The 25,504-nt window shown below is 39.1% G+C and overlaps 2 protein-coding genes across 2 annotated transcripts; both read right to left on the bottom strand.

The window, feature by feature from the left end:
* Positions 1-605: 605 nt before the first annotated feature.
* On the bottom strand, positions 606-1,553 carry LOC113886057 (olfactory receptor 6M1-like). Its single transcript, XM_027531994.1, has one exon. It carries the CDS (start codon positions 1,551-1,553, stop codon positions 606-608), a length of 948 nt encoding a protein of 315 aa, XP_027387795.1.
* A 17,244-nt stretch (positions 1,554-18,797) lies between these two features.
* On the bottom strand, positions 18,798-19,745 carry LOC113886056 (olfactory receptor 6M1-like). The gene has a single exon (XM_027531993.1). It carries the CDS (start codon positions 19,743-19,745, stop codon positions 18,798-18,800), a length of 948 nt encoding a protein of 315 aa, XP_027387794.1.
* Positions 19,746-25,504: the final 5,759 nt, after the last annotated feature.

Here is a 25,504-nt window from a genome sequence, read left to right as displayed (position 1 = left end):
GAAAAATCTGCTTTCAAGGTTAAGAGGGTTAAATGTACATGCTTAATTACATGTACAAACACAAGTTTATGTTACTCTTCTTCCCTGTTTTTGTATTATTATTATTTACAGTATTTGGCTGTTAGGGATGCTTCCCATTATCTTGTAAATTCTTAAAACACTCAGAAGATTCACTTTTAGTTACATGTAGTTACATGACTTAGACTATCTCTGTTAACCCTACTTTAACTAAAAAAAAGAAAAAGGAAAAGCACAAACCATATTCCCCATTCCACAGATAAGAAACTAAGATCAGAGAGGTTACTTGTTACCTGATAAAAAAGTGATAGAGTCAGGCTTAAAATTAAGGTTTTCTGACTCTAGTTCAATATTTTTCTTTAATTCATTCAGTTCTGTGTGTGAGACGGCCCAATTAAGGTTCAGACCATATTATTTTCTGAATGTCTGACTTGTCTGCTCTGGACCTTGACTATAATACTTTGCATCAGATGAGGCGCGAAACTTTTTCATTTCTTCTTACATATTTTTGATTTTATGGTCTTCAAGCATGCCTTACTCCATATTGTGTCCAAGAGTTGGAAAAGCCATTCTTAGCAAGCAACCTTTCAAGGTTTCCTGTGCAATAAGGACACAATTTTGTTGACTGCATCTCTCAAAACTTCCTTTACCTTTTCATTCCTTAGACTATAAATGAAGGGGTTCAAGAGAGGGGTCACCATTATGGTGAGGACAGCAGTCACTTTATCAAATTGCAGGGAATGACTCTGGCTGGGTCTCACATACATGAAGATGTTGCTCCCATAGGCAATAGAAACGACAGTGATGTGAGAAGCACAGGTGGAAAAGGCTTTCTGACGCCCTTGGGCCGAGGGGATGCTCAGGATGGTAGAGATGATGTAGGTGTAGGACACGGTGGTGATGAGCAGTGAGGTCAGGAGGATGAGAGAAGACAAGAGGAAGCTTATCATCTCAAGGAAATGAGTGTCTATGCAGGCCACCTGCAGCAAAGGGGCGATGTCACAGAAGAAGTGATTAATCTCCGTATGGCAGAAGGGCAGCCTGGACAGCAGAATGACTGGGCAGAGCACGGACAGGAAGGCCCCCACCCAGCAGCCCAGAACCAGCAGGAGACACGCCCTGCTGTTCATGATGATGGTGTAGCGCAGGGGCTTACAGATGGCCACATAGCGGTCAAAGGACATCACCACCAGCAGGATGAACTCCACGGTCCCCAGGAAGAAGAAGAAGTATGTTTGGCTGATGCAGCCTGCAAGAGATATGGTCTTCCTGTCATTGAGGAGAAAGGATAACAGTTTTGGGGTAACTGAGCTAGTGAATAAAATGTCCAAAAATGACAAATTACTGAGGAAGAAGTACATTGGGGTTTGGAGGCGATTATCAGCCCATATTAGGGAAATGATGACTCCATTTCCAGTTAGAGTGAGCATGTAAGTAAACAAGAGGACCACAAAGAGGAAAATCTGAAGCTTCTGGAGAGCAGGGAAGGCAGTCAGGATAAATTCGGTCACCGTGGTCTGATTCTGCACATCCATTGAGTGCAGAGCAAGGTGGGCAGCATGCCTCTGAAAAAAAAATAACTGAATATAAAGATGAAAGTCAGAATAAACAGGTTTTAAACTCCCAATAGCATCGAAAAGATGCAGTAGAAAGAGCTCTGAATGGAGAGTAAAGAGTTATTTGTTTCCATCCTGTCTCTGACCCTAGTAAATGTAGGATCTTGGATAAATGACACTCGTTCTCCAAACAGTCTTCCCATATTTAAAATTTTTGGTTGATGGAAACTATCTTCATAGTTCCCTAAAGCTTGGTGACTTTTTTATTCTTTTTTATACAATGCTTATTTTCTACTTTCCTCTTTCTGACCTACTGTTTTCCAAGCTAAGTTCTGAGCATAAGAGGAGAAACCTACTTGAGAATCCAGTCAATCAATTTGGAAAATGGAGAAAACGGAAAGTTAATAAAGCCGAGTTAGTTTCCTTGAGGATTTTTTTCAACTTTTCAGGTATTGCTTAAATCAAAGAGCAGAGAAATGAAAATTGTACAGTCAAATGAGAGGAAATATATCTTTGTTTCTATTGATACTTACATTTGTTATTGGTATTATGTGTTGAGTTAATATAATATCAGGTTGGGCACATATTATTTTAATTTAGTAGTAATTGAATTCTCCATAAAGTTCTGCGGTATTTATTTATTTAATTTTTTTGGCCTTGCTTCGAGCCTTGCAATATCTTAGTTCCTCAACCAGGGACTGAACCTGGCAGTGAGAGCACTGGGTCCTAACCACTGGACTGCCAGGGAATTCCCTATGGTTTTTATTTTTAAAAATTTGCTATAATCATATATGTTTTAAAATATCTACACTGTTATGGAACTAATAATATATGTATCATATGTATGTATAATATACAAGGTCAATAATATATGTATCATAATTTGTGAAACCAATTTTATATATTTTGAAAAACATCTTTGGGCAAATGGTCCATGTTCTTCTCTTTTGTTCTTTGCAATGTTATGTCTATGGCTACGTGGAGAATAGACTTTACCCTCCCATTCTCCAAATGATTCTAAACAGGTTTCTGCAAATAAGACTTCCATACCATATATTCTTTTCAGCCACTGGATGATCACATTATTAATAGTAGTTCAAAAATGGCCACAGAGAGCCCTCCCTGATGGTCCAGTGGTCTGGGAACTAAGATCCCACATGGCTTCACATTGCAGCCAAAAAATAAAAAATAAATATAAAGGCTGCAGATAGTGTTTGAAGCATTCAGCTTAATCTCTGGATACTGCTCAAATTTGCTGAATATCTATTGCATGCCTATAGAATGCAGTCGACCCACTGTCCTTTATTGTAATATTTTGTGAATAATCTTTTAGTTTCAAGTTAAAAGAAGAAAATTATGAACCCTGAGCTGGGTTCTTTCTAAGCTTAGAGCCCACCTGGTTCCTCTTTAAAGGAAAGCATTTTCCTCAGGCTCTAGTTGGGATACATAACTCCTAGCCGCTGTCTTTGCTTTAAAGACATGCTTTTCTGAGCAAATTTCCATCTGAAAATTTGGCTGTGACTTTTTCTGCCCCTTCATTTGCTTCTTCATTTCTGTTCAATACTTATTTATTGTACAAATCAAACAATCTGTATTATTTTAATAGTAAGAGTTTAGTACTCACCTTCCCTGTTTTAAATTAGGAAACATTGGTTTTGTAGAATTATTTGACATTTCTGAGTAAGTAAATTCCTTTACAAAATGCATAATAGCTTCCATCCATTTAAGAGTAAAAAAAATAAAATTACTACACATTTAAAAAAAAGAAATAAAGTGCACAATAAATGTAAAAAAATAAAAGAGTAAATTTTGAACATAATTGGATCTGAACAACTTGACTTGCTGGTGAATTTGTAGGAGAGCTCTTTTTATGTTCTTTTTAATCCTTGGCCCTACATCTATAAATGAGTATTGATCACCTACATATTCCTTTCCAGTCTAAATACATCTTTTACTTCCAGTGAGGGTCAGCATCCTTTCTACTCAAGCGACTATTCTTTGGGCACAAACAGCACTCATATTTTATTAAATAAATAGATCAGAATTGATGCACTCCCCCCCATGCAAAAGGTTGCAGCTGCTCAGCAAAGGTAAACTCAGGAGCCTGCATTTCATGTATCAAATACAGATTGTATTATAACTGTACCCTCCTGGTGAATGTCATCTTTTCTTTTGCTGATAATGTGGCATCCATGTAGTTCTATTAATAAATAACTGATTGCTAAAATGTTAAAGCTAGGCATGAGAAAGGAACCCAAACACCAAGGTGACTAATTGATCTTTCAGGGTTTAGATACAGGGTCTCAGGAAGGAAAAAATCTAGTATGAAAGAGAACAGTGTACAATTGCAAGATGCATTATTCCATTTCTCTCATAATCTTCCAAATTGTTTCAAGGAAATTTGTTTCATTTTCATGTTATCAAAGTTCTCTGAAGAGTCTCACCAACTGAAATAAGGTCTTGATACCAGTAGGAACTCTTTCCATCACAAATATTCTAATATTCACTCCTCCCCTACTGCTCCTGCACCCAGATAATAAATCTCTCAGCTGTTTACTACTGCAGGAAAGTCATAATTGTATCGGTGAAAAAGTCTTAATGTTATTGAGGTTTGTGTGTGTGTGTGTGTGTGTGTATATTAGTTGCTCACTTGAGTCTGACTCTTTGCGACCCCACGGACTGTAGCCCGCCAGGCTTCTCTGTCCATGGGATTCAGGCAAGGTTACTGGAGTGGATTGCCGTTCCCTTCTCTAGAGGATCTTTCTGACCCAGGGATCAAACCCTGGGCTCCTTCATTGCAGGTAGATTCTTTACCATTTGAGCTATAGGGAAGTTGTTCATATTGAGGTTTAGTCTAATAACATAGAACACACTTTATAGAGAAGTAGAAACATTTTAACCTTCCCTTTCTTTAGCCCTCCACACCTTCATCATTGAGCAGGAGACTGACAGGTATCTTAACAGAATACAGTAGGTGTTCACGAATCTACATCTCATCTATTCTATTTATTCTTCCATTTATCTAGTAAACCTCCTCTATAATATCCTCTATTTTTCTTCTAGCCTATATAGTCTTTGATGGCCCTGATAGGAACCTAATTTCGCTCTGATATTGTAAAATTTGAATAATTTGATATCTTCAAAGTATTATGCCATTTTTTAACAATAAAAATATGGGATGTTTGAACTCAGAGTTGCTCTTTGCCATGGTTGTCACAGGATCATATACTTTTGGGAAAAAATGAGATTGGGAACTTTCTATTTGGCCTTATTTACGTAAAATACACTTCTCTGAGAAAAATTAAAAATGCTCTCCTCTGTAGAGTCTCTCAAATTCATGATAGTAAACCGCGCCCCCCCCCCAAGTTTGTGTTAGCTTTTTCTATTACAAATGGTCTGTATTAGATCTCAGGGTCCCATCATGTCCAGCACGAAAGGTTCTGGACCTTGACAACCTGTGTATTACAATTTAATTATAACCTTGACAAACGTAGGCTTTCTTTTTCTGGTCATTTTCCTCACTACCATTTTTTCTGTGGATCCTGAAAATTTGCATAAAATTGCACATTTCAAGAATTTGGCCATAGGAAAAAGATGGGGAGTATAGCAGGTCTTGGAATCAGAGAACTTGTGTTGTATTTCTTGTTTGGCCATTTAGAAGGTCAAGATCTTTAATAAGACTCTAAAGCAGCCTGGGTCTTGTCTTCCTCATCTCTAAAATGAGGATGGCTGTCATGTCAGATTGATTGTCCTAACCTTGAGGTTCAATATGTCTTTAAGAACATAGGGCTGAGGAAGGATGAAGAGAGAAGGACTAAGATGTGGAGATGGGTATATCTGAGATGCTATCAGGAAAATGTGAAAAAGTTCAATTGTAATTGAGGTACATTAAACACATGAATTTACATAGTTATAGTAAAGGTATTACATTTGACTTTGCCATCACTAATTTTTTTGGCAGGGCAGTAATTGGACTTTAACTTACAAAATACACATGCAAACCCATGTATTAAGACTCAGACTGTGTAAAATATAAATATAGATACATGCAAAATAAAATGTACTTACATTATACTGATTGTAGAACAGCTGATATTTTCTTCATTCAAATATGTTAAGAACCTCAAAATTGTGGTATTTTCTTCTCAAGGCTTCCATCCATTATTCTTTACATTCTTTTATTGCTTCAACTTTGAATTCCATATAAGTTTCTCTCAGTCTTACTCTGAGACTCTTTTCCATATAATATACATCTCTTTCTTCAAAATCACACCCAGCGGTTATTCAGTTTTTGCTGAAGTACTTCATCCACCTCCACTGAATGAAAATCTGTCCTTCTATAACCTCTGATGATTTTTTTCAGTTTTTTCTTATTCCTAGGAAAAAAGTCTAAGTTTTGACTAATACTAAATTCCAAGTGTTATTGTATTATTTAATCATCTATTTTACACATTTGGTGAATCTTAATCCAGAATGTTTTCCTGAGTTTCAAGCAGTATGTTGTCTGGATCACATTTTTGCCAACAAAGCAGAATGGTGAGTTTATTGATAAAGTCAGACCCAGGGAGTTTAGTGATAAAGTCAGACCCAGTGCATTAAGAGTAAGTTCTCTGACTTCCAGTTTCTATCTCTGACAAAAAGACTCAAAGACTTTCTGCCTGAAATCTTCCTAAATCTTAGATTTTTTTTCTCACTTGTAGGGGTGTAATTTCCTGTCTACTCAGTTAATTTTTATATCTTCAGTGGCTCCATCCAGAAACGTGGAACTCCTCAAAACCACAGACTCTTAGGTTAGAAGAGAACTAAAGGGCATATGAGATAGTCTGGTGCTAAAATATTCTGTACTGTCTCTGTTGTCTAGTGATGTGAAACTATTTCTAAAGGCACATCATTTCACTTCAATGATCTTGATCGTCAAAAAACTCATATTTTCATTCAAACTGTCTAAAAACTTCCTTCATTTTGTTTAGTCACTCCTGTTCATTCATCAGGCATATTGTGACTTGATTTTAGACATATCTACTTTATTTTCTTTCCCCTGGAAATAATATTAGTTTCTGGATATTGAAGTGGTTCCAGTATTACAGATTTTACAGTCATATTTAGAGGTTTGGTCTAGAATGGCTCTTGGGATTCTAGGATTAAAAAAAAGGTTAATTATTATTATTGCAATCCTGGGATGTTAGAACTGAAGTTACTAATCACAGTTAGAAAGTTAAGGTCTCCTAAGTGACTCTCTTGGGTGTTTATTTAAAGTAAAACTTAGAGATAAGCTTAAAGTGTTAATGAACTAAAAACTTGGAACACTTACATAAGAAATGTTTGCAATATGTTGAAAACATATTAAGATGCTTTTCAAACTGAGATTATTTATATGCTATATGTCTATATACATATTTTTAAAAAGTATTTGATTGAGATGTGATCTATACACAACAGGCATGTTTAAGGATATAAATTTGTTGATTTTTGACAAATCTATAGTCACATAGCCACCACCACCATTACAGCAGTGGCTTAAAATATCTATTTTACCTCAAATATTTCATGTGGCCTTTTGCAGGTCAATGCGGTCATGTCCCTACCTAAGCACTGGACAACCACTGATGTGTTTTCTGTACATATAATTTTGATTTTTCAGCTTTCTAAACATAAACTCAACCTGCAGAATACAGTTTTCATGTAACCTGGGCTCCGGGCTTAATCTGAGTGTTTTAGGCGTCAGTAGTTTCTTCATCACAGTTTCCTTATTTGTTCACCAGAAAATGGGCACCTGAGTTATTTTCAATTTTTGTTTATAATGAATTAAGCTTCTATGAACATTTGAGTTCTTGCTTCTATGTGAATATTTGTTGTTCTTTCTTTTGGACTCGTTCCTGGGAGTTCAATTACCGAGTCACATGGTAAATATGTTTAACGCTATAAGAAACTGTTAAGGTGTTTTCCAGAGTTGTTCTGTTATTTTTCTTTGTATCAGCCACTGTGAGAGTCTCATTGTTCCACACCATTGCAAATACTTGGTCTTTTCAGTTGATTCTTTTTTAAGTGCATAGATGGTGGGATCACCTAATTTATCTTCATTTTTCATCTTTGTTGAGGTATATTTCACAGTAAATTGGACATGTTTACAGGGTACAATGTGATGATTTAGCACACACATCTTCTGTGAAATGAATATCACGGTTGGGTTATTGAACAGATCCTTCCCCTCACATAGTTATGATTTTTTTGTGTGTGAGATCTTAAAGTCTACCATCTTACCATGTATCAAGCACACAGTACAGTATTATTAACTACTGTCACTATGATCTATGAATGCCCGGAGGTTATTCATCTTATAATGGAAAGTTTATGCCTTTTGACCAGCATCTCCTTATCTCTCCATTTCCCAGATACTAGTAACCACCATTCTACTCTCTTGTTTTTATGAACTTGATTTATTTTTATTCCATGTAGTAAGTGAGATCATACAGTTTTTCTCTTTCTTTTTCTGGCTAATTTCAGTTAGCATAATGTCCTCTAGTTTCATCCCTGCTATGGCAAAAGTCAGAATTTTCTTCTTTGAAATTTTGAATAACTAATAAATAATATTATCTATCTACATATCATCTATCTCATCTTCTTTATCCATTCATCCATAAGTGGACACTTACGTTGTTTACATATCTTGGCTAGTGAATATGAAATTACAGCTATCTCTTTGAAATACCGATTTTGTCCTCTGAATATATACTCAGGAATTGAATTACTGGATCTTATGATTATTCTATTAAAAAATTTGAGGAACCGCCATATTATGTTGTATAGTACCTATATCAACTTACATTTCCACCAACAATACATAAGGGTTCCCTTTTTTCCTCATGCTTGTCAGCATTTGTTATCTGTTGTCTTTCTTGATGACAGCCATCCTAAGAGGTGTTATTTCACTGTGGCTTTGACTTGCTTTCCCTGTTGGTTAGTGATGTCAAGCACCTTCTCATGTACTTGTTGGTTATTTGTATGCCTTCCTTAGCTATTTAAGTAAAGCAAGAAGTGTCACTTGTCATCCAGTTCTACAAGGATTAAGTCACTAGCCACCTTCTACTATAATATATGCTGGATTGTACATAGCCAAAATCATGTATATACTGGACTCTACCCCTAACTCTTTGGAGCAGTTTCAGTCCTTGGCCATTATCACTTTAAAGTATTGCACTTACCTTTTTTTCCCCTTCTATCATCTCTCTTTATGAATTTCTAATTACATGTCTGCCAGTTATCTATTTATACTTCTCAGCTATTTTCTTGGGCTCCAGAATCACTGCAGATGGTGACTGCAGCCATGAAATTAAAAGACACTTGCTCCTTGGAAGAAAAGCTATGACCAACCTAGACAGCATATTAAAAAGCAGAGACATTACTTTGCCAACAAAGGTCCATCTAGTCAAGGCTATGGTTTTTCCAGTAGTCATGTATGGATGTGAGAGTTGGACTATAAAGAAAGCTGAGAGCTGAAGAATTGATGCTTTTGAACTGGTGTTAGAGAAGACTCTTGAGAGTCCCTTGGACTGCAAGGAGATCCAACCAGTCAATCCTAAAGGAAATCAATCCTGAATACTCATTGCAAGGACTGATGCTGAAGCTGAAACTCCAATACTTTGGCCACCTGATGCAAAGAACTGACTCAATGGAAAAGACCTTGATGTTGGAAAGATTGAAGGTGGGAGGAGAAGGGGATGACAGAGGATGAGATGGTTGGATGGCATCAGTGACTCAATGGACATGAGTTTGAGTAAGCTTCGGGAGTTGGTGATGGACAGGGAAGCCTGATGTGCTGCAGTCCAGGGGGTCGCAAAGAGTTGGACATGACTGAGCGGCTGAACTGAACTGGGCTCCATCTCTACCTGTTATCATCTGATCTGTGATAATGGATCAGGATCATAAAGAATTTTTCCTTTATGGCAACTTGATGTGGAGACATATGGTGTATCTAGGTGAAACTGACAATCTTGAACCCCCTAGGTCACTCTCAGCCTTCCTTATAGGAGTGAATAGCTTTCACTGTGGTGTTTGAGGAAACCTCATGCACCCCGTGTTCACGGTTCAGAGTAGCATTATTTACAGTTGCCAAGATATGGAATCACCCTAAGTGCCCATCAACAGATGGAAGATGTGATATGCACACATGCACACACACACACACGCACACACACACACACACACACACACACACACACTAGAATACTACTCAGCCTTAAAAAAGAAAGAAATTTTACCATTTGCAACACCATGGAGGAACCTGGAGGACATTATGCTAAGTGAGATAAGTCAGACAGAGACAAATATTGTATGATTTCACTTATGTGTGAAATCTAAAAAGTACAACAAAGTGAATTTAAGAAAAAAGCAATATACTCATAGAAATCAATCTAGTGGTTACCAGTGGGGAGAGGGATTGGGAGAGAAGGAATATTGGGGTAGAGAATTCAGAAGTACAAATTATTATATACAAAATGAATAATCTATGAGAATATATTGTACAACACAAGAAATATAGCCAATATTTTATAAAAAAATAAGTTAACTATAAGCTGTAAAAATTGTGAATCACTATGTTGTATATGTGGAACTCATTGTACATCAGGTGTACTTCAATGAAAAATTTAAGAAGTCAAAGAATACTTAGTTTAGTTATGAATTTGAAAATGGAACCCGAGAGAGGTGTTCAGAGAAAAACTAAATTAAGTATATTGTGTATATAATCAGAAGATTGAATGTATTAAACTCACACACACACAAAATCAAAGCCCACCAGAAAATATACACTGAGTTCCTTCCAGAGTGAAAGTGAAAGCTGCTCAGTTGTGTCCGACTCTCTGTGATCCCATGGACTGTAGCCTGTCAGGTTCCTCTGTCCATGGGGACTCTCCAGGCAAGAATACTGAAGTGGGTAGCCGTTCCCTTCCCCAGGGTTCTTCCCAACCCAGGGATCAGACCCAGGTCTCCTGCATTGCAGGCAGATTATAGTCTTCCTTCCAGAGTACCAGGCACTTAGAGGCCATTTCTGTTCTCAACTTGGGAACTCATGTTGACCATGCACAGCTTGCAGTGGGTCTGTTCCCAGGTTTCAGCTGCTTCTACCCCCAAAGACTCACTCCAAACCACCAGGATTCATGGTGCTGGGATAAAAGGATTCAGCCATGTGACCCAAAGGGCTTCCCTGGTTGCTCAAAAGGTAAAGTGTCTACCTGCAATGCGGGAGACCTGGGTTCAATCCCTGGGTGGGGAGGATCCCCTGGGGATGGAAATGGCAACCCACTCCAGTACTCTTGCCTGGAAAATTCCATGGACAGAGGAGCCTGGTAGGCTACAGTCCATGGTGTTGCAAAGAGTCGGACACGACTGTGTGACTTCACTTCACTTTGTGCTCCAAAGGCCAAGTTTTGGGGATCTGTTCTATTTCATCAACTCAGGTCAGACCAAAGCATGGAGCAGTTAATGCCACAGCTTCAGTTAACTTTTTTTTTTTTGCCATATTGCATGGCATGTAGGATCTTAGTTCCTAGAGCAGGGATAGAATCCATATGCCCTGCAGTAGAAGCACAGAATGTTAACCACTGGACAACCAGGGAAGTCCTCCAGGCAGTCTTGTTAAATTACTCTAATTTAGGAAGACAACATTAAATAGATATTACAGCCCTTTGCAGCAACTGGCCTTCCCCCTGCCAAAGAAAAGTTAGAAATTGCCTTCTAAGTTAACCCACCACCACCTCGGTGTCCAAGGCACAGATGAATTTGGGTCAGGTGATCATAGGTGGTGCCTGACAAGAGTGGTGACAGGGTCCACAAGGGTGTCCAGAAACGGGGTTCTGGGAAAGCAGCCCGGTAGGTCTGTTACTGAGTCCAAGCTCACTCTGTCAGCTGGTGGCACAACAGTCCAGTAAGTCAGGAGATGAGGTGTTGAGAAAAGGAATACGACTTTGTTTGGAAAGCCAGCTGACCAAGAAGATAGTTGACTAGTGTCGCAAATTAGCCACCTTACCGGGGTCTGGATGCCAGTTTCTTTTATTGAACCCAGGAGGAGGTGAGGAAGTAAAGTAAAAAGACTGTTAATCTTGCAAATATCTCCTGGAATGGCCAGCTTTGAGGCAAGGGTTGGGGGTGAGCTGTTAATTTTCTTCTCTCTTGCAGCCACCTACAGGTGGACAGGGTCCTGAGCAAAGGCACTTTGGTTTAACCTTCAGGCAGAGAGGTAGGGTTCCTCAGGCAGGCCATTACGTATGGACAGTATCCTTTTGATAAACAAAACCAGCGGGAAGCAAAGGTTAAAATAAAACCAAAAAAAACCTACCTGCAGTCAGATTATGTTCTTGGCTATAACAGGTCCGGTGAGGTCCAGTGATTCTGAGAGCCCTTTCCAGAGGTGGTGGATTAGCTCAAGTGGCTGCAGTCTGTGATGGAGTGCGGGGGACCTGAATGAGGATCCCAGTAAGGTGACTTAAATCACCTACATACGACAGTCCTTCTGGGTCTTCATTTATATTTGACCAATTATCTTGTTTCTTTCGTCACACCTGACTGGTCTGTGAACCCTCCTCAATATATATGAACAACTTTTCTCTAAGATGGATCCCACTGCAGAGGCCTGTGGGTTCCTATCCACACTTATTATGGGGTGGGGCCGCTTCCCTTTTTGACCCGCCAGAAGGCTTCCTGCGCATGTGCAGACAGGGAAGTCTTCCTTGACCTCTAGGGGCAGACATCTTATCTCTTTACGTTAACTGAGCTCAGCTTTTGCCACTAGCTTGTCCTTGGACTGTCTGGGTGAGGACAAAGTTTGAATTTTACTCCACTTGAAAAACACCAGGTGTCTGGCCCAGAGGCCCCTCTGTCTCCTACCTCATTCCCATTGTTGGAGCTGAGATTCTATCTTCTTCATGTCCTCCTTGACAACACAAAGTTTGCTTTCCAGTCAGTTTACCTTAAGGGTACAAATTAAGACCTGGGAGCCCACTGGTGGTGGGGCCTGCAGGCACCGTGGACAGGACACCTGAACCCACAGGTGCTTCAGTTTGCAGCTTTCTGCAGAAAAGTGGCTTCCAAGCATGGATGTCTCTTGCCTGTGCCCTTGTTGTGGATGAGGTCGCCAGCCTGGTGCAGGAAGGACAGAATTGCTCTTGGAAAGGCTAAGCATTTGTAACTGAAGCTCTTCTGCCCAGTATACATGGCTCTGAAGTTCTCTATCTCTGGGAGGATGGCTGCCTTCAGCTCCAGCATCATGCGGCCCAGTGACTGCTCATCCAGGTACAGGAGCAGGTCTCTGAGGAAGAGGATGGGCGGCCGGCAGGGAGGAGCCTGGTTGCTCCAGGGGGTCAGCGGAGTAGGTGGGACCCCCTGCACAGCGCATCTTCTGGGGCATGGGTCTGGGTGGGACTGCAGGGCAGGGAGCGGAGACCATAGAAGTCAGAGTCATGAGTGCCCAGAGGGCCTAGTGCTTAGCTAAACTTTGGACACATCCCAAATAAATGGTTTGGTATAGTTCACTGACTCCTTTGAGAATTTTTGTGATTTAATTGGGATGTATGCTCACGGTTCTTCTTACTGAAAAATCTGAGTCTGGAGGAAAGAATGCATAACAATTAGCTGATAAATGGATAGATGAGTTCCTTACATAACACAGTGGTTCTCTGGTTAAGATGGCCTTTATTCATAGTTGCCTGTGTTTGCAGGCAGTCCTGTTGGACACTTTGAGACCCCATGGACTAGCCTTCCAGGCTCCTCTGAAGTCTAGTCCATGGAATTCTCCAGGCAAGAATAATGGAGTGGGTTGTCACTTCCTTTTCCAGGGGATCTTCCTGATCCAGGGATGGAACTAGCCTCTCTTGCATCTCCTGCGTTGGCAGGTGAGTTCTTTACCACTAATGCCACCTGGGAAGCCCCTCTCCATAGTTAAACGGATATACATTTTCTAGCAGGTGGATACTGTCTAAAATGTCTACAAGTTAGTTTGGTATATTTTCTGCCTCCATTTCCCATATTGAAAAACAGTAGTTTGAAGCATTTAGCCACAGGTGAGTATAGGAAGAGGGAAGAATTTTCTAGTTGTCTTAAAATTTGGGACAAGCAGTTTCATTTTCCAAGTTAATCTAATTAGAATCACTGTAGAAATAAATATCATTACCTGGTATTATAAGTATTGATCTTAAGAATAATATCAAACAACATAAAAAAACCAGTATATTTATATGATTTCTCAGAGCTTATGAAGTCTTTGTGTGCTTTCAGTTTCAAGACTGTCCAACTGGAGACTCGCTCTATTTGGGTACCTACATCATATTTAAATGACCTCATTTGTTCAGGATTTTCTTTTTTGTTTAAATGATACCAGAATGGGTTTTTGGAATTAATGGAATTAACGAAAAGTTAAAATAGCACAAAGGGCCAACTGTAGTTATCTTTACTGGACAATAATTTAAATAAAAGCAAACAATTAAAATAGGAACTTCTCAATAATTTTGCTGCTTTCCAGTCTTTCTTCATCCTCTGGGGCTTGTAAATTCTTCTGGTTGCAAGTGATAAAAGACAGTTTAAGGTTCAGTATTTGCTTAATAAAAAAGCATACTGTGTCCTCTTGTTTACTCTTACATTCTGCATCATTATGACTAGCAATTTAACACTAGTAAGCAGAAAAATGGCACCTAAAGGTATCCTTGTCCTGTGAATATAATATACCCATGAACTGTGAATACACTTATCCCTTTGGTATCCAAAGGGGATTAGGTCCAGGATCCCCATACTAAAATTTCTTGATGCTCTAGACCATTATATAAAATGGCATAGTAAGGGCTTCCCTGATAGCTCAGTTGGTAAAGAATCTGCCTGCAATGCAGGAGGCCCTGGTTTGATTCCTGGGTTGGGAAGATCGGCTGGAGAAGGGATAAGCTACCCACTCCAGTATTCTTGGGCTCCCTCTGTGGCTCAGCTGGTAAAGAAAACCACCTGCAAAGCAGAAGACCTGGGTTTGATACCTGGGTTGGAAAGATCCCCTAGAGAAGGGAACAGCTACCCACTCCAGTATTCTGGCCTGGAAAATTCCACAAACTGTATAGTCCATGGGGAACAAAAAGAGTCGGACACGGCTGAGCAACTTTCAGTTTTTTTTTTATTTGCTTCTAAACCTGTGCACCAGAGAAGGCAATGGCACCCCACTCCAGTACTCTTGTCTGGAGAATCCCAGGAACGGGGGATCCTGGTGGGCTGCTGTCTGTGGGGTCGCACAGAGTCAGACACGACTGAAGTGACTTAGCAGCAGCAGCAGCAAACCTGTGCACAATACTCTTGAAACTTTGCATCATTTCTAAATTACCTATAAAACCTAATAATGTAAATGTTATGCAAATAGTTGTCAGCTTGAGGCAAATTTAAATTTTGCTTTATGGGAATTTCTGGAATTTAATTTTTCCAGTGCTTTTGATTGACAGTTGGTTGAATCAGTGGATGTGGAACTCAAGGATGTGGAGGGTCAGCTCTATACACTTTAGTTGCAAAAGGGACTTTACAGAAGTAACTCAGGATGTGGACCTTGAATTGGTGATGTTATTGTGGATTATTTGCTTGGGCTCAGTCCAATCAAATGAGTCCTTCAAAAGGAAGAACTTTTTCCAGCTGAGTCAGAGAGGAGATGGAAGAAGAAGGAGCAGAGATCTGACACATCAGAGAGAGCCTTGCCACTCTGTTGTTGGCTTTGAAGGTGGAGGAAGTGGGGGAATGAGCCAAGGACTGCAGTGCCTTCTAGAAACTGGGACTGGTCCTTGGCTGATAGTCAGCAACATAATAGGGCCTTAGTCCTAAACTTCAGGGAAATGAATTCTGTTAACAACCCAAATGAGAAGAAAATGAATTTTCCCCTAAAGCCCCTAGAAAGGAATACACCTTGTGGATGTTAGCTGAGTGAGATCTGTATTAGACTGTTGACCTACAGAACATAAGATAATGAATCTGTATTGTTTTAAGCTACTAATTTTGTTATGGTAGCTTAGGACACTAAAATAGTATTGTTTAAAATTCCATCTTAATTACTGTTTGATTATGAGTATGGATCAGAAAATTATATGAATGCTTCATTCCTGGTGATCTTTTTTACCTTCTTTTGATCTTTACACATTTGTCCACTGCTCCACATTTTGATGGACAACATTCTTTTATAATATTCTGAATCCATTCTGAAGACAGCACTTTCTCTACCTGCTCTCCCATGACGGATTTCCTGCTAATTCTTAAGGTCTTCATCTTTGTCTATGAAGCTAGATGACCCAGGACCACACTGGTAGTGGCCTGTTTTGTCTTCTGATGCCTCTTGTTTTCTCCCTGTTCCTAAGCTCTCTTTTGGATGCTTGTACCAATTGCACCTGCTCAGTGACTGTGTGGACAGAGGACAGTTTGCCCCTTGCCAACTCCTTCCTCTTACAAATAGGTGAATCAGGCGAGGACATCATGAACCTCAATTAGACCAATCTGATCCTCTTTTCAGAACTTTTGATTTAGAACTCAGATAATTTAAAGTGAATGTTGATATAAATAATGTATGGGGCTTCCCAGGTGGCTCAGTGGTAAAGAATCCGCCTGCCAATGGAGGAGATGCAGGTTTGATCCCTGGGTGGGAAAATTCCCTGGAGAAAGAAATGGCAACCCACTCCAATATTCTGGCCTGGAGAATCCCATGGACAGAGGAGCCTGTGGGTTAAAGTCTATGGGGTTGCACAGAGTCGGACACGACTTAGTGAGTAAAAAACAACAGATGCTGCTGCCACCGCTAAGTCGCTTCAGTCGTGTCCGACTCTGTGCGACCCCATAGACGGCAGCCCACCAGGCTCCCCCGTCCCTGGGATTCTCCAGGCAAGAACACTGGAGTGGGTTGCCATTTCCTTCTCCAATGCATGAAAGTGAAAAGTGAAAGTGAAGTCGCTCAGTCATGTCTGACTCTTAGCGACCCGACGGACTGCAGCCCACCAGGCTCCTCTGTCCATGGGATTTTCCAGGCAAGGGTACTGGAGTGGGGTGCCATTGCCTTATATCTCAAATGTTTGAATGTACTATATATATATATATATATATATATATATATATACAGTTATATATAGTTATATATTTGTTGAATATACTTATGATTAAAATATACATATATTTGTGAACAACTGAAGCAGCCATTACTTTCTATGTGCAGAGAGAAATGGAAGTAAATATTCTGTAGAGAAAGAAACATGAATCAGGAATGTGCTAGTTTGCTGTGATGCCATAACAAATTACCACAGACTTGGTGGCTTAAAACAGCACTAATGTGTTCTGTTACAGTTCTGGAGGACAGAAATCCAAAGTCAGTTCCACTGGGCCTAAACCTGGTTGTCAGTTATGCCCTACCAGAGGTTTTAGGGGAGAAAGAATTCATTTCCTGGCTTTTTTTCAGCTTTTGAAGGTGCATTCCTTGACTTGTGGCTCCTTCCTCCATCTTCAATGCCATCAGCACAGCATCTTCCAATCTCTGCTTCCACGATCACATTACCTTCTTTTGTGTGGCAAAATCTCCTCTCTGCTCTCTCATATAACAATGCTTGTGATTATAGTTAGTATCCATCTGGGCAATCCAGTATCCTCTCCCTATTTCAAGTTCTTATTCACTTTTACAAAGTGCAAAGTCCCTTTTACTTATGTGCTCTGTGTGTTACATTTGCAGGTATCAGGTATTAGGGGTTCTTCGGGGTTCATCATTCATTCAGCCTACCACAAGATATTTGGGGGAAAATCCCATAATACAGAGATCAATTAAGCCCCCCCCCCATCCCCGCCCCCAAGCTGGAGAGAGATTTAAAGGAAAGAGAATATCTGCCTTGTGTTTTTAAAAGGATTTTTAGATCCTGATTCTAGCTCCTTTGTAGACCTTGCTATTTTTTACCTCCTAAGATTTTATTAGGTATTCTTATTGTAATAAATACCCATTTTACTTAAGCTCACTTGGTTACTTTTCCCCATTTGTTTTCCCCCAACCACGTGAAATCTAGGATATTAATTCCTCTATAGATATGACCATATTGGCCAGTTGCCACAGACGATCAGTCTAGACTGTCAGTTACTACCCCTGAATAATTGGTTTTCCTTTCAGTCCGTCGCTTCTCAAAATCTGTTCTCACTCATCCTGATACTTCTTGGTCTGCAGGTTTTCTAGATAATGAGGACTGGCAGGGAATGCTCTTATCTCAGAAAAAGTGGATAACTTCCATGTTAACTTGTTTCCTGTCTTAACTTTCTTCCCATTTAATATTTCATGATATAAGGAAGTGCTGAAGTAGCCTGGAGTTCACATACATCTGCACATACATAGTCAAAACCAGTAATGTAGTTTGGGGCAAGATGCTCAGTGAACTTCAGTTTTCTCATCTGTAAAATGGAGATAAAAATATCTGATTTTCAAGGTTGTTAAGAGGATTAAATGATATATATATATATATATAAATATATATACATTTAAGTACACTGTACAACACTGAGATATGTTATTCTTCTCTCTTGTTTTGTTGTTGTTTTTCACAATTATTATCTGCAGTATATGGCTGAGAGGAATGAAGCCAATAGTCTTGTGAATGATGAAATGCCCAGTTATGAGTTCACTTTTGATTATATGTGGTTTCATGTTTTAGACTATTTCAGTTCAGCTTATTTTAACAAAAAGGAAAAGCACAAGCTGTATTCTCCACTTTACAGAAGGAAATGAAGGTCAGAGAGGCTGCATCACCTGCTTAAAAAAACACGTTAGGATCAGGCTTAAAATTCAGGTTTTCTGACTCTGGTTAGTATTTTGATATTCTGTGTGTGACACAGTCCAGTAATCGAGTTCAGAGCATGTTTATTTTTCTCTGTGGCTGAATTACCTCCTTTAGACCTTGACTTTGCCTCCGATGTAGCAGGAAGTTTTTCATTTTTCTTACACATCTTTGATTTTATGGTCTTCAAGAATACTTTACTCCACATTGTGTCCAAGATTTTAAAGTGTCATTTTGCTTTTTGTTTTTTTTTTTAAATATTTATTTATTTATTAGGCGTTAGGCATGTAGGATATTTAGTTACAGCCTGTGGGATCTAGTTCTCTGACCAGAGATCCAACCTGGGCCCCCTGCATTGGGAGCACAGAGTTTTAGCCACTGGACCAGGAGGCAAGTCCTGAAAGTGTCATTTTTAGGAAACAAACTTTCAAGGTTTCCTGTGCAATGAGGATATAATTTTGTTGACTGCATCTCTCAAAACATCTTTTACAGTTTCATTCCTTAGACTATAAATGAAGGGGTTCAAGAGAGGGGTCACCATTATAGTGAAGACAGCAGTCACTTTGTCAAATTCCAGGGAATGACTCTGGCTGGGTCTCACATACATGAAGATGTTGCTCCCATAGGCAATAGAAACGACAGTGATGTGAGAAGCGCAGGTGGAAAAGGCTTTCTGACGCCCTTGGGCCGAGGGGATGCGCAGGATGGTAGAGATGATGTAGGTGTAGGACACGGTGGTGAGCACCAGCGAGGTCAGGAGGATGAGAGAAGACAAGAGGAAGCTTATCATCTCAAGGAAATGTGTGTCTATGCAGGCCACCTGCAGCAGAGGGGCGATGTCACAGAAGAAGTGATTAATCTCCTTGTGGCAGAAGGGCAGCCTGGACAGCAGAATAACCGGGCAGAGCACAGACAGGAAGGCCCCCACCCAGCAGCCCAGAACCAGCAGGAGACACGCCCTGCTGTTCATGATGATGGTGTAGTGCAGGGGGTTACAGATGGCCACATAGCGGTCAAAGGACATCACCACCAGCAGGATGAACTCCACGGTCCCCAGGAAGAAGAAGAAGTATGTTTGGGTGATACAGCCTGCAAGAGATATAGTCTTCCTGTCCTTGAGGAGAAAGGATAACAGTTTTGGGGTAACTGAACTAGTGTATGAAATATCCAGCAGTGACAAATTACTGAGGAAGAAGTACATTGGGGTTTGGAGGCGATTATCAGCCCATATTAGGGAAATGATGACACCATTTCCAGTTAGAGTGAGCATGTAAGTAAACAAGAGGACCACGAAGAGGAAAATCTGAAGCTTCTGGACAGTAGGGAAGGCAGTCAGGATAAATTCGGTCACTGTCGTCTGATTCTGCACATCCATTGAGTGCAGAGCAAGGTGGGCAGCATGTCTCTGAAAAAATAATAAAATATAAAGATGAAATTCAGCTTAAACTTTCAACTGTCAATATCATTGCTAAGATGCAGTACAAGAAGATCTGAATGCAGAGTCGAGGGTGATTTGTTTTCCTTCTCTCTGTAACCCCATTAAAGGGAGGACTTTGGATCAATACCTTGAGTTCCCTAAACTCAGTATTCTCATAGTAAAAATTTTGGTTTAATAGAATTATCTTTGTGATTCCAGAAAAATCTAGTCTTCATGACTTTATTTTTTTTTATACAAATCTTCCATTTTTCATTTTCATTTTTCCTAATGCTATTTTCCCAGCTAAATTCTGTACCTCCTTAACTGAGAATCCAACCAATCAACTTGAAAAATTGAAAAAGGAAATGTTAATAAAACTGAGTTGCTTTTATCAAAGTTATTTCAATGTTTCAGGCATTGTTTAAATCAAAGAGCAGAGACAATGAAAACCAGACAGTCAATGAAAAGGGACTTGTTTCTGTCTCTCCTTGCGTTCATTATCAATATTTTGTTGGGTATCAAGTTGTACCCAATTTACTTTGCTATAATAGTAGTTGATCTCTCCATCAGGCTGCGTAGGTTTTCTTTGTTTTTATTTTCTATAATGATATACATTTTTATGTTTACACTGTTATGCAACAAGTATGTCAATGGTCTGTGTTTCATAATTTGCAAGTGATTTCATATATTTTGAAAAATTGTTTTTGGGAAAATGGTCAATGTGGTTCTTTTTTGTTCTCTGCAATGTCGTATCCATGGCAGCATCCAGAAGAATAACAAAATTTCCCCTCCCATTTCCCAACTGATTCTTTTTTTTTTTAATTAAAATTTATTTGTTCATTTTTTGGCTGTGTGGGGTCCTGGTTGCTGTGTGGACTTTCTCTACTCACAGCGAGTGGGGGCTGCTCTCTAGTGTGGTGTGTGGTGACTTCTGTTGTGGAGCACAGGCTCTGGGGTGTGTGGGCTTCAGCAATTGTGCTGCAGGGGCTTATTGCTCTGCAGCGAGATCTGCGTTGATCTGCAGTTCGATCCCTGTCAGGGATTGAACCCACGTCTCCTGCATTGGCAGGTGGATTCTTTACCACTGAGCCACTAGGGAAGCCCCCTTAACTCCAATTGATTCTTATAGGTTCTCTCACTCATCTCATATTCTTTTCAGCCATTTGAATATCATGTTTGTTATTAATAGTAGTTCAAGTACGGATACAGACGGTATTTGAATCACTCACTTTTATCTCTGGAGACCACTCCACTTTGGTGAATAACGACTGTATAGAATGCAGTTGCCTGCTGTCATTTGTTGTATTATTTTGTGACTATTCCTTAAGTATCAAGTTAAAACAAGATACTCATGAATGCTGGGCTAGATTATTCCTGGGTTTGGAGCCCACCTGGTTCCTCTTTAAAGGAGGTCATTTTCCTCAGACTCTATCTGGGGTAAGTAACTTCTAGTAACTGCCTTTTGACTTAAAGACAGGTTTTTTTTTTTTTTTTTTGTGAACAAATTTCATTGACTTTGTCGTCCTGTAGGAACCTCTTTATTTCTATTCAACTCTCACTTATCCCACACATCTATGCATCCTTCTTATTTTAATAGCAAGTGTTTTGTCTTCACCTTCTCTGTTCTAGCCAGGAAATATTGGTTTCTTAGAATTTTTAACTTTTCTAGGTTGGTGAATAAACTCCTTTACAAATGCATACTTGTTTCTGTTCATCTCAGATTAATTTTTGAATGTAAGAAGATTTGAACAACTTGACTTGCTGTTGAACGAATGGGAGAGCTCATTTACTTTCTCTTAATCCCGGGCTCCAATTTCCACATCTATAAAAGAGATTATTGATCATCTACATTTTCCTTCCAGTCTAAATAACATCTTTTGTTTTCCATAAAGGCAGTCACAGTCTCTATTTAAGCCCCATTCTTTGGGTACAAGCCCCATTCATTTATTTATTCAATAAATAAAACAGCATGGTGGAGCTCCCTGCTTAAGTATGAGGGTGCAGCTGTTCGAGATTAAACTCAGGAGTCTGCATTTTCATGTACCAAATACAGATTTCACCATAATCTATACCTTCCTGCTGTGTGTCACCTTTTCTCTAGTTGTAAGTGTGGGATCCTTGTAGTTCTAGAAAACTGATTGCTGCCACATTAATGCTGGATGTGGGGAAGGGACCCAAAACCAATGAGTCTGATAGATCTGACCTTTCAGGGTTTAGAGGCAGGGAGCATTGCAAGAAGGTAACAGCCTAGGATAAAAGAGAGCAGTTAACCTTCCAAATTGTTATAAGGCAGTTTGTTTCACCTTCTTTTAGGCTATCAGAAGTCTTCAAAGGGTCTCACCCATTGACGCAGGGTCTTGGTACCAGAAGGAACTCTTTCTACCACAAAATATTCTAATATTCACTCCTCCCCTACTGCTCCTGCACCCAGATGATAAACTTCCAAACTATTTACTAAAGTGAGAAATAGTTTCTGGGTGAACCAGTGTCCCATCACTTCATGGGAAATAGATGGGGAAACAGTGGAGACAGTGTCAGGCTTTATTTTGGGGGGCTCCAAAATCACTGCAGATGGTGATTGCAGCCATGAAATTAAAAGACGCTTACTCCTTGGAAGGAAAGTTATGAACAATCTAGATGGCATATTAAAAAGCAGAGACAGTACTTTGCCAACAAAGGTCCATCTAGTCAAGGCTATGGTTTTTCCAGTGGTCATGTATGGATATGAGAGTTGGACTGTGAAGAAGGCTGAGCGCCAAAGAATTGATGCTTTTGAACTGTGGTGTTGGAGAAGACTCTTGAGAGTCCCTTGGACTGCAAGGAGACCCAACAAGACCATTATAAAGGAGATCAGCCCTGGGTGTTCGTTGGAAGGACTGATGCTGAAGATGAAACTCCAATACTTTGGCCACCTCATGCGAAGAGTTGACTCATTGGAAAAGACCGTGATGCTGGGAAGGATTGGGAGTGGGAGGAGAAGGGGACGACAGAGGATAAGATGGCTGGATGGCATCACTGACTTGATGGACATGAGTTTGAGTGAACTCTGGGAGTTGGTGATGGACAGGGAGGCTTGGCGTGCTGTGATTCATGGGGTCACAAAGAGTCAGACATGACTGAGCGACTGAACTGAACTGAATTGAACTGAACTGGTGTTAATGTTACTGAGGTTTAGTACAGTAGTAGAATTGAGCACACTTTGTAGAGAAGTAGACATGCTTTATAGTACCTTTCATTTCTAGGTCACCATCTTCATCACCAACAACACTGGATATTGGTAAGTATCATAACAGAATACTGTGGGTTCTCATGAAGTTACCTCTCATCTATTCTACTGTTTCTTCCATTTGTCTATTTCACCACTGCCATAATGTTTTCCAATTGCCTATATAGTCCTTGATGACCCTGATATGAGCTTGAATTCCCTTTTATTGTAAAATGTGAATAACTTGGTATCTTTAAAGCATTATGCCATTCTTCAACAGTAAAAATATGAGATGTTCAAACACAGAGTTAATATTTGCCATGATTGCAATAGGATTACATAACTATGGAAAAACAGATTTTTATATTCTGTTGTATTTTGGTCAAATAAACTTCTATGAGAAGAACTAAAGATGTAGTGTTGCTCTCATTTTTGGAGTCTCTTAAGTTCACGATAGTGAAGAAAACCTGGGTTTGTGTTAGCTTTGTCTCAATGATCTCTCTGCCCTCAGGATCCCATCATATCCAGGAGGAAAGGTTCTGGACCATGACAGCCTGTGTATAACAATTTAGTTACAACCTTGCCAAATGAAGATTTTCTTTTGGGGACCATTTTTCTCATTACCATTTCTGTGGATTGTTGCAAAACTGCATAAAATTGCACATTTCAAGAATCCAATTCAGTCAGGAACTAGTAGGTATCAAAATTGGAGAACCTGTGTTGTATTTTTTATTTGGCCATGGAGAGCTTTGAGATCTTTCGTAAGACTCTTTCATAAGCAACCTGAGTCTTATTTTCCTCCTCTCTAGAATGAGTTATAGTCGTAATGGCAGATTGATAGTCCTAACACAGGATATATTGCAGCAATTTATACATACTTTGTGTTCAACAGATATTTAAGAAGACAGTGATGGGGAAGTATGTCAGAAAAGGACTAAGATGTGTGGGGGGGGATGGGGAGATCTGTGCTGCTGTCAGAAAAATATGAAAAAGTTTAATTGTAGCTGAGGGACATTAAACACATGAATTTACATAATTATGGGAAAGCTATCACCTTTGACTTCTGTCATAAGTAATTTTTTGGCAAAGCAGTAATTGGAATTTAACTCATAAAATACACATATAAACAAATTTACTAAGACCTATATGCTTAAAATACAAATATGGATAAATGCATAATAAAATATACTTACATCTTCCTGAATGTAGAACTTGTGGCATTTTCTTCATTCAATTATCAAAAATTTTGTCTTTATTCTTATGCCTTCCATCCATTATTCTTTAAATTTTTATATTGCTTTGATTTTGAATTCCATATAAATCTCTCTGTCTTACTCTGAAACTCTTCCCCATATCATACACATCCCTTTTCTCAAAAACACACCGAATGGTTATTCAGTTTTTGCTAAAGTACATCATCTGCTTCATTTGAATGAAAAAGTGTCCTTTTATAAGCTCTGATTACTTTCTTCAGTTTTTTTTAATTGTTATAGAAAAGTCTAAGTTTTGACTTGTACTAAGTCCAAGCATTATGTTATCACTTAATCTTTTTTAATACACATATTTGGTTTCACATTTTTGCCAAAATGGCAAAATGATGACTTTGATGATGACTCAGAAAGTTAGACCCAGTGAATTAAGAGCAGGTCTTCTGACTTCTGGTTTATATTTCTGACAAAAAGACTGGAAGTCTTTCTTCCCAAATCTCCCAAATTTCAGATCTTGTTTTTCAATATAGAAAGGTAATAACCCGACAATTTGGTTAATTTCTGTGTCTTCTGTGGATCTATTCAGAAACTTGGAACTATTCAAAACCACAGACTGTCAGGTTAGAAGAGAACTAAAGGGCATATGAGACAGTCTGGTGCTAAAACCTCCCACACTGCCTCTGTCGTCTAGTGATGTGAAACTCTCTATTTCCTCTATTTCTCATTCTGCTTTACTGGTTTTGGTTGTTAGAAGAAACTTAAATTTGCATTCACTGAACTACCTTTCTAAATTTTCATCACTTTGTTTAGTCACTCCTGTTCTTCAGCTGGCATATTGCGACTTGATTTTAGACATATCCACCTTATTTGCTTTCCTTAGGAAATGATGTTGTCTTGTGATTTGTAAAGTGATTACAACTAGAAGAACTATGATATTTAAAGATTTTTTAAAATTTACCATTAGAGGTTTGGTTTAGAATGGCTCTTGGGATTCTGGCATTAAAAAAGGTTAATTATTATTATTGCAGTCTTGGGATATTAGAACTGAAGTTACTAATCACAGAAAGTTAAAGTCTCTTGAGAGACTGTCTTATTTTATTTATCTAAAGAAAAACTTAGACATCTGATTTAAATTTTCAGTGAACTAGATACTTGGAAAACTTAAAAAATATAATGTGTTTAATAAGTTTTAAGATGCTTGTCAAAATGAGATTACTTATATAGATGAAGGTGTATGTACATATTTAAAAATTTATTGAGATAAGATTTATAGACAGTCAACATGTTTAAGTATATAATTTGTT

The sequence above is a fragment of the Bos indicus x Bos taurus genome, chromosome 29, assembly GCF_003369695.1.
Source record: "Bos indicus x Bos taurus breed Angus x Brahman F1 hybrid chromosome 29, Bos_hybrid_MaternalHap_v2.0, whole genome shotgun sequence".
Classification (NCBI taxonomy): Eukaryota; Metazoa; Chordata; class Mammalia; order Artiodactyla; family Bovidae; genus Bos; species Bos indicus x Bos taurus.
The sequence above is the reverse complement of the archived record's forward strand: the minus strand, read 5'-3'. Positions and strand labels throughout refer to the sequence as shown.

Coding starts and splice junctions, on each gene's coding strand:
- LOC113886057 (XM_027531994.1), bottom strand. CDS start 1,553: ATGGATGTGCAGAATCAGACCACGGTGACCGAATTTATCCTGACTGCC.
- LOC113886056 (XM_027531993.1), bottom strand. CDS start 19,745: ATGGATGTGCAGAATCAGACGACAGTGACCGAATTTATCCTGACTGCC.